Below are 15,666 nucleotides of genomic sequence, written 5' to 3'. Positions count from 1 at the left end.
TACCAGCCAGGGCCTTTGGGGTCAGAAGAAGGCTGGGCACTGCAAAGCTCTGAGGCTCCTGAAATGATTTAAAAAAAAAGAAAAAAGGAAGAAATGCACCCATAGGGCTATACAAACATTGTAGAATATTTCCATGTATATTTGAACAAATTAGCTTTAACAAAAACGCAGTTTGCTATCCACATGATTATAGAATTCCTTGAAGCTACTCTAATTTCTAATGCAACTGCTCCTGGTGAGGTCCTGTTACAGCCACTTGGGGGTGACTTCTGTGGTTGGAGGAAGCCAAAATTGGGCTGAGAAGGGCCAAGCAGTGGTTGTCACATGGTCTGGAGGGGTGACTGCAGTCAAGAGGTAGCCTTCAGCAGAACTTATTTTGACTGGCAGTATTTGTAACCCCTTGAATTCCCTGCCAGCTTTTTGAAATCAAGAGCTGTCACACATAAATCCACATCTTTGGCTTCTCTTGACAAATCCAGACCTGGGACGCTGGGCTTACCTGTCCACATGGTACCATTTGGCTGGAGGCCAGCCTCTGCGGGCATTTATTTGTGAAAGTTGGTGGGAAAAACCAAGGATTAGGCCAGAGGGGCAAGTCCCAAAGGAGGTGGCCAGGGCAACCCGGCCCAACATTAGGGTTGAGGTGTGTCCTCCTGGGTGCTGTGTAGCAGCACCACAGCCCATCTACAGGACTCTGCCTGGAACTTTTGTGAAAAGACTTCATCGTGAGATGTGTGTTCAGACCTTTTGATTCCTAAAAGGAAACTGGGGAGCATGTAGAGAGTACACATTTTGTGGAAGAAAAGTTAACAGAAAAAAATGAAGCTTTTTTTTTGCATTGGGGTTTGTGGGTGAGGGAACTGATAATTGATATTTTATGTATATTTTAAAGCTTTTGTATTGCAGTAGAGTGAAAAGCAGGCAGTATCTCAGTACAGCAATCACAACTATGGGCCTTTAGTCTTTGAATGCACAGAACACCTTTAAAGAAAAGCCAATACTGCTTGCCTTTGCTTTGTTTACATGAGTGCATTCTGATTTTGAGCCATCCATCCTATCTTTTCATCATAACCACCGTTTTAGGGGTTATGAAATTTTAAGCCTTTCACTCTTGTGTGAACCAGCTAAATATTTGCAAGTGTCTCTGTATTTGTGAAGAAAATGTAACCAGCTAGGTATTTTCCCTTACATAAGACTTGTTATTGTAGTCTCTGTTTTCAGAGTCAGCATTGTTTCAACGAAATAATTGTTTCAGTCAAAGAAAAAAATGCCCTTGTCTTGAAACATTTTCTCAGCCTCAAATCCAGCCCGGAAGCCCTGACAGATGGGAATCATCAGCCCTTTCTTAAAAGGGCAAATGCACATGGCCCAGCCTCTGTTAAGATTCGTCCCACTCACTGCTCCACGGATTCCACGTACATTAGTGAACGTCAGTCCTGCCGGGACACAGCGGTGAAGGTGGGCACGCGAGGGCTGCGGCTCCTGGGCCTGGCAAACTTGAGTTTGGAATCTCAATGGATGTTTTTGTTTTAACTGTGTGCGCGCGCGCGTGTGAGGTTTTGTAAACACCGATTTGGTTCACAATAAAGTTTACGGTATAGGTATAGTTCCCAATATGAAAGCTGCATGTCGGTGTTCCAGGGAACTCACCTGGATGCCCACAATACCCTCCTCACCGGCCTCTGACTCTCTCCCACCACCGCGGCTCCCAGGATCCCACCACTGCCCCTGCTCCACGTGTCCCCAAGGCCTCTCTCTGACCTTTGTCTAAATCAGTCCCCCAATCAGTCCCCAGTTGTTAGAGCGCGGAAATCACGTTCAAAGGCCCCTCACGCAGGGGGAGGGAAGTAAATATTTAAGAGCTATTTAAGGAGATGCACCGGGACCCGAACTCGCGGCCCGGACAGCACCACGCGCGGAGCTGACGCGCGCCTCGCTACGTGGCCCTCCGAGAGTCGCAGGTCGAGCCCGTCCACGCAGGCGCTGTCCGGCCAGCGGCGGACGTGGCTTTTGCCCCGCCAGGCGGCGCTGGAGCGCGCGTGGGAGGGTTTGGGGCGCGCAGGCGAGGCCAAGGCCCACGGTTTGCGAGGCCGAGCTTGGACTGCGAGCGCCGCAGCCTCGGCTCCCGACAGGCGCGGGGCTGGCGAGCACGGAAACGGCCGGGAGCGCGCGCGCCGCCCTCTGGGACGTGTAGTTGGGTGCCCGCCCGCGCAGGCGCAGTCCGGGCTGGCGGCGGCCGCGGCCTTTGTGCTGCCCGCCGGCGGGTGAGTGAGATGGGGGCGGCCGGGCCGCGGCGGCCGGCGCCGGAGGAAGCCCAGGGTCCTCCCTGGGGCCCCGGCTGGGCTGCGGACCGCCCCGCGCGTGTCTGTGTCGAGGCCCTTTGGCCGCTTTGGGCCGGGATGGGTCGCTCGGGCGGCGGGGGCGGGGCCGAGAGGAGGGGTGGGGTCCCGGGTGGGGTCCTGGCTGCGGCGGAGGTGTTCGGAGTCCCCGGCTTCAGGGCTGAGGGACTAGCTGGCCGGTCCCTTCAGAGACGGGAGCCAGCCTGCGTGCGTCGTCCCCTGCTTTGATGGGACGCCCGCGGTTTAGGGTGGGCAAGGCCGAGGCCCCGCCGTGGAGTCTTCTGGAGCCTCACCGTTTTGAGGGGCTTATGTCCCGAAAGGATGAAGGTGAGGGACAGCAAAAGCACAATATTTAATCGCAGCTGCGTTGGACCCCGGAAACAGACTCATTATATTAAAGTCTTGTTTGGCACTTGCTGCATGTCAGGCACCGTCAGGTTCCTTCATTAATTCAGCAAACACAGACTTCGGTCTTTTGTCCGACAGCCCCAACGTTGGCTCTGCCTCCGGAGCCTGCAGGGGAGTCACGGAGATGATAGGAAACTCATCAGCATATCACTGAACGAGGCAACTCCCGTCCTGGAAATAGCAGTTAGGACATTGGGGCACACGCAGGGCGGGGCAGAATCCAGGGGGCAAAGGCAGGGCCGTTGAGGGAAGGCTCTGAGAGGTGGGGAAAACGCACACCCCCTTTGGTGGGAGCTTCGTTCTGGGCAGTCAGGCAGGGGTGAGCTTGGAAACTACTGGGAATAGGGCTCTGCATGTAGTAGACACTGAATAGATGCTCAAAGCAAGAGGCTCCCCTCCCGGCACCAGCCCCCTGCATGTGTATACTGCTGGCTGCTGGGCTCCGTGTTTCAGCCATTTTCACACTGTAATTCCCAGTAATTTCCGTGCTGGGTCACCACCCTCATTTTACAAGGGAGGGCAATATACACACCAAACAGTGCCCAAGGACCCCAGAAATGTCTGGCTATCTGACATAGTAGCAGAAATACTCATCGTCCTGGAAATCATCTTTGTAACTGGGGGTGTGCCCTTTGCCCACCCTGGTGCTCAGTTTTCCTATCTGTGGAATGAGGTAAAATTTGAGATCATCCTTCAACAGTTTTTGGAATTGCACAAAACAGGTGCTTGGAAAACACCAAGCTGGGGGGGTCACTGTTGTGGGGTGCTGGGCTCCAGGCTGTGGCAACCTCAGCTCCTTACACCTGCACACAGGGTTTCCAAGGCTTGGGGGTCTCTTGCCACCACAGGCATGTGCCCAGACCCTCATATTCCCTTTTCCCCCCAGAACTGCCTTCAGAGGGACTGGCTGTTCACACAAGAAGTCAGAGGAGGAGGGAGTGACCGCTGGGCTCCTGACTGCCAGGGCCCTGGTGAGTACACTGCCACCCTCAAGCTCCAGCCTCCCAGGCCCTGGCCTGGGGTCCCTGCCAGGCTCACTCTGCCTTCAGGTCCTTTGCCCTCCCTCAGCCCCCTGCCCAGAGTTTGCTTCAGCTAGCTCCATGTCCTCTTCCAGATCTCACACCTCACCACTCCTGAGAGGCCCTCCCAGATTCCGCCACCTACCCTGTGCTGCCCTGCCAGATGTCACTCGTCCATCCCACTGATGTGTCTGGCACTTCCTCAGCACAGGTTTCTAGGTTACCAGCTCACCCTACATTCAGTCACTTGGCAGACAGGTGCTGATCACCTGTAAGGTGTAAGGCACCATCGCAGAAATTGTAGGTGCAGGAACAGATAAGACCAGCAGAAATCACCATCCCTGTGGGGCTCATGGTCCATATGAGGAATGTAGACATGCCAAGTGTTGTGCAGGGAGCTGAGGTCCAGAAGAGGATGGGCTTGGGACCAGGCGTTAACCAGTGCAGCCGGGGAGGCTTCCCTGAGGAGACTCCCAAGCAGAGACCTGCAGGAGGGGAAAGCATGAGATTGAGGTCCACAGGAAGCATGCACCAGGCAGAGGGAGCAGCGTGAGTGCAGGCCTGGAAGTGGGACCATGCCAGGCACTCTGTGATGGACAGGCAAACACATGTAGCAGGAAGACCAAGAATAAGGTCTAGCCTAGCTGCATGGGGCTTGGGGCCTTGGGAAGCTCTTTCTGCCTGTACAAAGGCCCAGCACACAGTAGGTGCTTGGTAAATGGGTTGAATAGTGGATGTTCTGAACCTGTGGTCAGTGCTGCATATGTCACCCTATTCAACTCCCACGTCAGCCCCATGAGGTGGGAATGAGGAGGAAACCAGAGGCAAACCACTTGCCCAAGGCCCCACGGCTGGACCCGGCTGAGCCCATCTGCCCCTCGGAGGGCCTAGTACCCAAGGCACATCTTGCTGCCTTTGTGGGGCTCTTGCAGATCTCCACGTGTCCCTCCCACCTTTCCCAGAGCACTGACCCCTTTGGGGACTTTAATTTTTGCCATCTTCTGAACCCTGCAACCAGCTCGGGAGTGCCCTGAGGCTGGGTGTGTGTCTCGTTTGAATAGAATGTGCAGTACCCAAAAGAGTGACCTGTATTCAGTAGGATTCTGTGGATAACCACTGAGCAAGACCTATGGAGTCTGGAAAAATGGAGAAAATAGGGAAAGTTGGTGAAATAAAACCTCCCTGAGCCCCCAGCACACCTCTGTGAATGGCGGCTCCCACAGGCAAAGCACCCACTCTGTACTGGGCACGGGGACCTGCTTCACGTGAACTCCATCCCTTCTCCTAGCTGCCCTCTCAGGCAGTTCTCATTACCTTACCAAAAGGGGGTTGACCGGCATGGGCAGTTAAAAAGATGTGCTTGGGGCTGGGGTCTGGATCCTGACCATTTGGGTCCAGGACCAGGTCTAGACAGCATCACCCACCAAGGGCCCTTTCACACCCTCTGCTGCCCACGAGCCCCCCACTGGCTGGAGAAATTCTAGTAGAGGCAGATTCTGCCTGCTAGGGCAGGGACCAGGACTTGGGCACCCCTGTGTCCCCGACCCCCACAACATGGGGCTGTGACACCCAGAGTCGAGGTGAGGCCATCAGCCTTGCGTCTGCCTCCTAGCCTTCCACAGGGCCTGATTTTGTGAGATGAAGGCCTCTTTGTGGAGGATGTCTGCACCCAACCCTCACACACCTTGAAGAAAATCATAAGTTCCTGTCCATTCATGGAAGATTCTGGCCTCCTGTGGGAGTGGCAGAAAACGTGAGCAAGTGTCGTAATGATGGGTAGTGCCCCAGGAACCGCCCCACGCTCGGCCTTTCTCTTTGAGGATTGTGCTTTACTCCGATAGTCAAATGTCCAAAATTAAAGGCGAGGAAACCACCTCCGGAAGCCCTGCCCCCGGGGCCTCCCACGCGTTTCGTCACCCTTGTGCCCAGCACTCCCCGCTGGCTCTCCTCTCTCCCAGCTCCCCTCTGTGCTCAGGCGTCGTTTCCGCGCAGCGCAGATGTGTGCGTGCAGCTCGGTGACACAGACGCCAGGGGACATTCCAGTGGAGCTGCGGGCGGCTTCCAGCCCAGGGATCCCCCGCGCTCTGCTTTCCGTTGACACTCTTGGCCTCGTGGGTCCTGTGCTTGGCCGGAGAGGAACCAGATGGGAGGGTCAGAGCTCCTTGCCTGCCCGCAAGGCCCAGAACCCCATTCCAGCCCCCACAGCCTGTTTTTTCACTTCTCTTTCAGGGAGACGGCTCAGCTGCATGGCCAGTAGGTGGGCGCTGGACCCAGACTCCCCAAGGCTGAATCCTGGCCCAGCCCTTTTCTCACTAGGTCATTTTAGGCCACTTCGTTGGCATCCTCCTCAGACAAACGGTGGGTGGATGTGATCGCCCACAGCCTGGGGTTAAGTGGGCAATGTCTGTGTGTCTCACGGCACAGTGCTTGGCACAGTTCAGGCGCCATCTGTGCATCTGCTCTGAATTTTTTTTAAGGTTCACAGATTTTCTTAATGTTGTAGTCAAAAACCTAATATTTTCCATGATGATTTCTAGATGAGTTGGTTGATTTATCTTCGAAGGCCACACAATGATACTCTTATTATAAAAAATGTCAAGCAACACTTAGAAAGTCTCCCTGGTGTCCCGGCCCCTTCCCAGGCTTTCTCCCAAAGCTGCCCCTGGTATCGCTTCGGTGAGTCTCATTTTCCTGGGTTCATGTGCACTTCAGATGGACAGGAACACCGCCGTTTCCTCTGGTTCTACGTAACCAGCGCTGTGCTAGGGGTGTTGCCCTATCCCAGCTGGAGGGTCGTTGGCCAGCTGTGTGTCAGGGTCTTCCATCGTGTGCTCGGCAGCCTGTTGCTCTGCTGTGTGGGAGAGCCCGACTTCGGCTGCCCCCCTCCTGATGGGCAGCTAGGCTGCTGCCGTCCGGCCTGTTAGGAGCAGCCGGTGCAGCCGGGGAGGTTCTGGGGCTGGAGGGTGAGAGGGAGGGGATGGCGGGAAAAGTCTATGTGCATTTTAAAAAACCAGTTACCGAAGTCATTCATGCCCGTGTCCTGACCCTTCCCCTCTCTTGAGAGGCCAGGTTTCTCTGTCCTGTTGTTTGCCTTTTACTTACTGATTTGTCGGCTCCTCACATGCGTTGGCTGCTAATCCTTTTCTTTCCATTTATATTGCAGTATTAGTTCTGCTGTCATTGGCCCTTTAAGTGGCTTGTAATGACTTTGTATTTAGAAGTCATAATTTTTTATTGTTAAATGTATTTTATTATTGATTCTGTAACAAGGCCCAACCAATTCAGTGGCTTAAAACCACGTATTTTATCAGTCTGGAGTGAGAAGCCTGAAGTGCCACCTCACTGGCCAAACTGGAGGTGCGGGCGGGGCGGGACTCCTGCCGAGGCTCGGGGGAGGGGCCGCCGCGGGCCTTCCCCAGCTCCCCGGGAGCGCCCCGTTCCTGGGCACCTCCGAGCCGGCAGGGGCTGGTTGAGCTGTCCTCGCACCTCGTTACTGTGACGTGCGCTCTTCCGCCTCCCTCTTCCCCGCCGAGACACCCTGCGACTCTTCTGGCCCCGCCAGGATTCTCCGGGGTGGTCTTAAGATCTGCTGACTAGTAAGTCTCAACTTCTCCTTGACACATAATCCAGGGATCAGGATGTGAACATCTCTGGGAAGCCAGCATTCTGCCCAGCACACTTCAGTTTTCCTCCTTCTGAATTTTAGTGTTTTCTTTCTTATTTGTGAGGACTTCTTCCACCCCCAGTGTATGAAATTAATAGCCTATACTTTTCCAACTTTTTCCATTTTTATTTTTAGCCCTTTTAAGATTTCTGGGATTTATTTATGGTGTGGGTTGAGATACACTGATTTTTCCCCTAAACAGATAGCTAGTTGACCCAGTGTGCCCAGTGATATGAAATGCTTCTAGTACCACACTTTCCACTTACACAGGGGTCATCGTATCTCAAATTTAATTTACATAGTGAACAGATACTTAATAAAATTACCCAGATTCAAGCCTTGGGCTTGTTGCTTACCAGCTTTGTAACTTCGGGAAATACACGCAAGCTCTCGGAGCCTCAGTAGAATGAGCTCACGCGGCCTCCCACAGCATGGGCCTCCCACAACGATGCCGATGAGAGTCAGTGTGACGAAGTGTTGGTCCAGGGCCCGCCTGGGCAATGTGGGACATGGCTGTATTGAGTCAGTTTTGGTCTTCTGTAACTCATCTAGAATATATTTTTGGGTGTGGCAGAGGGTGAGGATTTAAGTAGATTTTACCCCCTAGGCTGATCGGTTATTACCAGTATGTTTCCTGAGCGATCTTTCTCTTTCTAACTAATTTGGGCTTCTTCTTTCCTGTAGCAAGGCCTAGTTTTCATTGAGCCCGTTTCCCTGCCCACTGCACATAATTTTAGTTATTGTCATCTTATATGTATTTTAACATCTGGTGAAGCCTAGTCCCCCTCTAATAATGCTTAATTACCACATCCCAGGGTTGAGATCATAAAAGTACATGACAGCCATTATCATCTTTGCTCCCAGTTGGCCAGACGTGGTCATACAGATGAAGGAGGCGTACTCAGCACCCACAGCAGGCGGAAGCCGCCTTCTCTGCCCTGAGGAAGTGAGGGCCCTTCCTGGCTCATGTCTGCCACTCACCGTTGGATGTGGTTGCCCTCTTATTGGTTTGTAGGGGCTTTTGTGTATTAAGGAAAGAAATTAGTGTCCCAAGTACATCACATGTTGCACATCTATTTCCCAGTTGGCCATCTGTTCATCAGATCTATGGTAGTCTTTGCAGTTGGGTACATTTTAATTTTGTTGAATATCTCAACCCTTTTTCTTTGGAGAGGAGTGTGTTAATCAGAATTCTAAGATGGCATCCAAGATTTCCTAGTGTACACGCCCTGCATAATCCCCACCACCTGTCAATATGGTGAGGTAGCACTCTTGTGACTATGTTATGTAATAAAACACGATTGCTTTGAAGAAAAGGAGATTGGGTGGGTCTGACCTGACCTAATCACATGAGCCCTTCAAAGGCAGAGTTTTCCATGGCTGGTTGTAGAAGTTGGAGAGATGAATTCTGGCTTGCCCAGAAAAAACAAATATCTACATTGTGAGCTGTCAACAGAATGGGGTGACTTCTAGGAGCTAAGAGTGACCTCTGTCCAGTACCTAGCAGGGAAGTGAGAACCTCAATCCTACAGCCTCAAAGAACTGATTTCTGTTGACACAGATGGGTCTTGAAGCAGATTTTCCCCAAGATCCTCCAGAAAAGAACACAATCTGGTTGCTTTTAGCCCTATGAGAGCTGAGCAGAGAACTCAGCCATGCTGTGTTGGAGTTCTGACCTACAGAACTATGAGATAGTAAATGGGCGTTATTTTAGGACACTATGGGGTAATATGTGCATCAACAGGTAACTAATACAAGTGGAGGGGAGCATCAGGATTTTGTGTTATTAAACAATCTCTGCCCCAAGATTTTAAAAGCTTTTTTTTCAAGGGCTTTGTTTCACTCATTTTATATATATATATATATATCTTGGATCTGCCAGGATGTTGTTTGGGCCATAAGAGTGAGGCAGGGATCTATCCATTTTCCCTTCCTTCCCCCACTGCCCAGGTGGAGCTGCCCACTCCCAGGGGCCTCCCATGCAAGCACACTTCCCCTTGAACCTGAATTTGCCCAGAACTGGCCACCACTTCATTTCTTATTTCAAGAGACTTTTCTCCAGCCAGATTGCTGGAAGATGGGAGTACAGCCTCTTACATCCTGAGAGAGACCCCCTCTTCCTCCAGCAGGGCCTCCAGGTCTCACAGGAGAAACCTGACCTGAATCCCCAAATCTGAGAGAACTTCCTCCTGCCCAGCTTGACTGACGTTTCCACTCACCAGATGCTCCCAGCAGCACCCGGAGCCAGGCTGGGCCTGCCTGAGGATACCTGTGATGTTTCAGGAGCAAGTTACGTTTGGGGATGTGGTCGCGGACTTCGCCCTCAAGGCGTGGGGGCAGCTGGAGCCTGCACTGTGATGTGATGCTGGAGACCCTCCGGCTCCTGGTCTCCATGGGTGAGGCTGCTCCTGTGCCCCAGCGCTCTGGCCCTGGCACAATTTCTGATCCTCCTGGGTTAAAAGTGGGAGTAGGTCTAAGCCTTGAATGCCTGGGATGTGTCTTGGGCTTCAGTGACCTGGCTGGTTCAGTGTTGGGAATATCAGGATATTTTGGCTGCAAGTTACAGATCCCACCTGAAAATACCAGAAGCAGGAAATCATGGAGTAAAAGGGACATTCTGGGTCCCATGATCACAGAATCCCGGAGTAGACCTGGGCTGTCCTGTGCTTCTGTCAGGAGGCCCTTCTCTTCACTTCCTGCCTTTGCACCTCTTTCTGCTTCTAGTCACATATTGGCTCTGAAGGTGGCAAGACAGCTGCCAGGATTCCTCTTCTGGATCTGAGAGCAGCAGAAAAGACAGGATCTGTGTCCTGGGAACCCATCAAAGGTCCCTGGGTTGGCAGGGTTTGGCAGCCAGGTGCCCTCCGCACTGGTCATTGTTGCTAGTGGGCAGGGAAAGCAGCAGAGGTCTGGCCAGGCATGGATCATGGGTCCACCTTGGAGCCAGGGGTGGGGTAAGGGACTGAGTTGGGGGGGCAGATCCCTCAGGAATGTCGGGGTTTTATGACTTGGGCCTCTTGGGGCCTCCGTCCACGAGAGTCCTAGAAGACTGAAGGGGTGGGGTGGGTGGGGGTTGGGAGGGGTCCTGAGACACAGGTGCTCACTCCGTGGGCTCCCCCTGAGCCAGACATCGGCTCCCAAAGCCGGACATCGTCTCCCAGCGGCAGCGGGAGGAGAGCCATCAGCATTGGGTGAGGTGTGAGCCCGAGTGAGGTGGGGGCCCTGTGGGGCTGGGGAGAGCCCAGTCACCCCATCCCCCAGGTTCTGTCTCCACATATGTTCTCAGATTCTTCTGAGAAAGTTGACTACTCAGTCTTCTAATGAACATACACCAAGGACCTGTTTTGCTATGATTGAATTTACATTCTTGATAAGGAAGAGGGGTGCACAATGAATAGCTAAAATAATAGTAATAACAGTGAACAAGATGGTCACAGATTATGATGAATGCTGAGAAAATGGGGGGAGGACATGAGCAGAGAGATGTAGGCCAGCCTCTCCAAGGAGATAACTTGTGAGCTGAAACCTAAATTATGAGAATGATGCATCTATGAAACAGAGAACAGAACTCCAGGCCAAGAGAACAGGAAGTACAAAGGCATTGACAATGGTGTAACAAGTCAGCTTTTGCTGTGTAACACTCCAGCTGCAGTAGTTCAGATCAAAGAATCATTTACAGCTCATGAGTTATTTCCTAGTGGATCCAGGCCGGGCTCTTCCATATGCCTATAGGTTGGCTGAGGGTTCTGCTCTTCACCGCTTGTCCAGCTCCTGAGATCAATAGGCAGCAGTGAAAGAAGTGGGGGTGTCCTGGCCCTCTGGCAGGTAATTTCCCACCGGTATCAGGGACTGACTCCATTTAAGCAGTGGCCCAAGAAGGAGGGCTCCTGTGTGAGAGGGGCTCACAGTAGGGTTTTCCCTGCCTCAAATAATAACCAGCCCTTACCCAGTATATTAACTTCCTATTCCTGCTGCAACAAATTACTACAAACTTAGTGGCTTAAAGCAATGCAAAATTTCTTCAGAATTCTAGGGGTCAGAAGTCCAAAAGGGTCTCCCTGGGCTATGGTCAGCATGTCAGTAGGGCAGAGTTCGATCTGTGAAGGGTCTGGGGAGAATACATTTCCTTTCATTTTCCAGCCCCTAGAGGCTGCCCACATTCCTTGACTTGTGGCCTTGTCCATCTTCAAAGCTTTGGCTGGTCCAATCTCACATGATATCCTGTGACTGACCTTCCTGCCTCTCATATTTAAGAATCTCTGTGATTACCTTGGGCCAACCCTAGTGATCAGGGTGATCTCAGATAATCAGCTAATGTCAAATGACTAGCAACCTTAAGTCCTCCTTGACATGTAAGGTAGTAGCATATTCATAGGTTCCAGAGATTAGGGATGGACATCTTTGGGAGCTCCTAGTCTGCCAACCACACCTGACTTGATTTTTTTTTTTAATTTTTCACTGGAGTATAATATAGGAAAGATACATCACACTTTAGGCCACTCCACTGAGGCGATGACTGTGCAAAGAGGGCTGTGTACTAGGGCAGAGAGGCAGCCCTGCTGGGGAGGAGGACGGGGGGATGCACTCAGCATATCTGTCGACCTGTGCTTTGGGCTGCAGGTATAGTGGTGGCCAAGGTAGACAGAAGCTTCCAGTTAGGGAGTCAGACAGAATAAATGAGATCCAAGTACTCTTGATACAGGTTGTTATCCACCCTCCTAGTGATAGACATCTCAGGTACTTCCAGTTTGCAGGAGCCCATGGGCTTTTTTACATCTAGGCGAGGGATACAAGAGCAAGAGACCACCAGGAAGAAACCTATCTGAGTGGTCGGGGAGGGCTGGGCTGTGCGCTCCTTCCCCACGTGGCTTTTCTTCCATCACCACCGGGCACTGTAGAGGCTGCTTCGGCCAGTGCTTGGCTGTCACTCTGCCCCTTTCAAGCCTGGGGCATCTGTTGGCAGCTCTCCTGAACGCTCTTTCCTCAGCATCCTGTCCCCACCCTCATTTTCTGCTCCTTTTGCAAACCCCGCCATACCTTCTATTCCAGATTCCTCACCCCTGGTTCTCCGTGCTTCCCCTCCCTCTCCTGTTGCTTCGCTCATTTGCAAAACTGTAATTTTAACTGATCATAGCCACATGTGCCTTGAATCTTTCAGACCATCAGTTTTATTCTATGCACCCAGCCACCACAGACTCTTCCCCTAGAACCAGGATTAAAGGATTATTATTTTTGTTTGTTTCTTTCAGACTTGGAAACTAGACCCAAAACCAAAGTGTCAGCTCCAGGCAAGACATAATTGAAGAAATACCCAATAGTATCCTGGTTGAAAAGCTCCTGTGGGATAGTCTGTGGTATTCTGAGAGTGAAGGTCCTGAGGGCCACTGGAGACGGAGTTGTGCGAGCCCAGATAACCATGTGGTACAGGAGGCCTTCATGCCTGTGAAGACACCCGTTTGGGAACAGCAGCAGGAAAACGGGTTTCGGGAAAATCTGAATCTGAGCTCCAATCTTCCAACTCAACCAGTGACTCCTGATAGACAAGACTCCCACATGTGGGGAACACACAGAAAAAGGGTAAATCCAGACTCAAAGTTAAAAGCTCAACAGAAAACCTATGAAAAAGAGAAACACTACAAATGTCAGGAATGTGGAAAGGCCTTTAGTCATACCTCAGCACTCATTGAACACCACCGAACGCATACGGGAGAGAGACCTTATGAATGTCATGAATGTGGAAAAGGCTTTCGAAACAGCTCAGCACTTACCAAACATCAGAGAATCCACACTGGCGAGAAACCTTATAAGTGCACTCAGTGTGGGAGAACCTTCAACCAAATTGCCCCACTGATCCAACACCAGAGAACTCACACAGGTGAGAAGCCCTATGAATGCAGTGAGTGTGGGAAGTCCTTCAGTTTTAGGTCATCCTTCAGTCAACATGAGCGGACTCACACGGGTGAGAAGCCCTATGAATGCAGCGAATGTGGGAAAGCTTTCCGGCAAAGTATCCACCTCACCCAGCACCTGCGGATCCACACGGGGGAGAAACCTTATCATTGTGGAGAGTGTGGCAAGGCCTTCAGCCACAGTTCCTCCTTGACTAAACACCAGCGAATACACACCGGGGAGAAACCCTATGAGTGCCATGAGTGTGGAAAAGCCTTCACTCAGATCACACCACTGATTCAGCATCAGAGGACACATACAGGAGAGAAGCCCTATGAATGCAGTGAGTGCGGGAAAGCCTTCAGCCAGAGCACACTGCTGACTGAGCATCGGAGGATTCACACAGGAGAGAAGCCCTATGGATGCAACGAGTGTGGGAAAACCTTCAGTCACAGCTCATCCCTCAGCCAGCATGAGCGGACGCATACAGGAGAGAAGCCCTACGAGTGCAGTCAGTGCGGGAAGGCCTTCAGGCAGAGCACACACCTCACTCAGCATCAGAGAATCCACACAGGTGAGAAACCTTATGAGTGTGGCGACTGTGGCAAGGCCTTCAGCCACAGCTCATCCCTAACTAAACATCAGCGAATCCACACTGGGGAGAAGCCCTATGAGTGTAATGAATGTGGCAGAGCCTTCAGCCAGCTTGCTCCACTCATTCAGCATCAGAGGATCCACACAGGAGAAAAGCCCTATGAATGTAATGAGTGTGGCAGAGCCTTCAGCCAGAGCTCCCTTCTCATAGAACACCAGAGGATTCACACCAAGGAAAAGCCCTATGGGTGCAATGAGTGTGGGAAATCCTTCAGTCACAGCTCATCACTTAGCCAGCATGAAAGGACACATACTGGGGAAAAGCCTTATGAATGTCAGGATTGTGGAAAATCCTTCAGACAGAGCACCCACCTTACTCAACACCGGAGGATCCACACAGGAGAGAAGCCATATGAGTGCAGGGACTGTGGGAAAGCTTTCACACACAGCTCCTCCCTTACCAAGCACCAGAGAACTCATACTGGATAGACCCATTCCACATGTGCTGGGAGATGGGAAAGCCTTAAGCTATAGCTCATCCCTTACTAGAATTTACCCAGTCATACTCATGAGAAACAACACAAACATATTTATACACAAGCCTTCCCACACAATACACTCTGCTCAGACATCCAGTGTTCATACTGATGGAAATTGTGGAATACTGAGCTCTAAATCATCCATCCCAATATCCAATCATCCAAAGAAATGTAGAGCTAATGTTGAGTTCCTTCAGCCATGAGTGCCCACCAATGCTGTTTTAGAAACTGCAAAAGAGAGAGGTAGAAAAAAGTGTACTGGGTCTGGAAATATGGCTTCTGTCCAAGGATTCACTATATTCCAAACTAGAGATTTTCAAAGTGGTGAGAAACCCAACAAATGCCTTTCATATGAAAGAACCAAATGCAGCTGGAATTTATCATTGCACATTACGTCTTGGAGAACAGGGGGAAGTGCTTATCAGTGGTGCAAATTGACTCTGATGTTCCCTAAAAACAATATGGCAGTGTTCTAAATAAGGGAGTGGTATCTTTATGGAATTACCGTACTCAACTGTTTCAGCACAAAGTTCTCTGTGTGTAAACTGATCAAGATACGTGGCAATCAGTGTTACAGATTTGAATTCTCTATGACTATACTATAAGCATTTTTAATTATCTGCATTACTTTTTAATAAATTAATCTTTATAAGCAAAGGAATTGAAAAGACTCGCATAGGAAGACTTGAAATGTAAGGCCACTTCTGTGGTACCTTGTAGATTCTGAGATAGCTTTTGCTGTTCTGTTTTTGCTATAAATTTCCTTACAAGACTCACAGGCATTAGAAACCACATATATTGCTATTTCACAAAGAGGAGGATTTCTCTTTCATTAAGCCACTACCTTATGAACAAAAGTATCTCCATGTTGGAACCTCATGTTTTGCGAGATTTATCTCTTTTGAGAAATGTGCAAGTCAATCTTGAACTGTTTTTCCATTGATTCCTCATCCTGGTGTTAAAAAGCTTTTGTTTTTATATAATTTAACCAAAAGGCATTAGTATTTCGCTGAACCTTGAATCCCATTAACAGCAATCTCCCTGACAACCATGACCTTTAAATGGTGACTTGCTACCCTTATTAGAATGCATATTTTAATTGCATTGGCTGGTTTTGGTCACCAACCACCTGTTAGGGTTCTATCAGTCAATTTCATTTTCCTAATCAATATGGAATATAAGTTTCCAATTCACTTGAAATTTCTCCCTTGGGG

The 15,666-nt window shown here is 50.7% G+C and overlaps 1 protein-coding gene and 1 long non-coding RNA gene across 3 annotated transcripts; one reads left to right on the top strand and one right to left on the bottom strand.

The window, feature by feature from the left end:
* The first annotated feature begins 2,291 nt into the window (after positions 1–2,291).
* On the top strand, positions 2,292–14,473 carry ZNF135 (zinc finger protein 135). Its single transcript, XM_036900630.2, is given in 4 exon segments — positions 2,292–2,666; positions 3,634–3,718; positions 12,680–12,712; positions 12,715–14,473. Coding segments are annotated over 4 exon segments (1,812 nt in total). The 5' UTR covers positions 2,292–2,660; the 3' UTR covers positions 14,403–14,473.
* LOC118920204 (uncharacterized) lies at positions 5,538–9,820 on the bottom strand. 2 transcript variants are annotated; one of them, XR_005027801.2, is made up of 3 exons: positions 9,650–9,820; positions 7,787–7,923; positions 5,538–5,889 (listed from the first exon to the last, which is right to left on the bottom strand). It is a non-coding gene; the product is annotated as an uncharacterized LOC118920204 (long non-coding RNA). The 2 variants fall into 2 exon arrangements; XR_008995503.1 differs by having other exon boundaries at positions 5,538–5,884.
* Positions 14,474–15,666: the final 1,193 nt, after the last annotated feature.

This window comes from Manis pentadactyla (genome assembly GCF_030020395.1).
Source record: "Manis pentadactyla isolate mManPen7 chromosome 15 unlocalized genomic scaffold, mManPen7.hap1 SUPER_15_unloc_1, whole genome shotgun sequence".
Classification (NCBI taxonomy): Eukaryota; Metazoa; Chordata; class Mammalia; order Pholidota; family Manidae; genus Manis; species Manis pentadactyla.
Note: the sequence above shows the minus strand (reverse complement) of the source record. Positions and strands in the feature narration are given on the sequence as shown.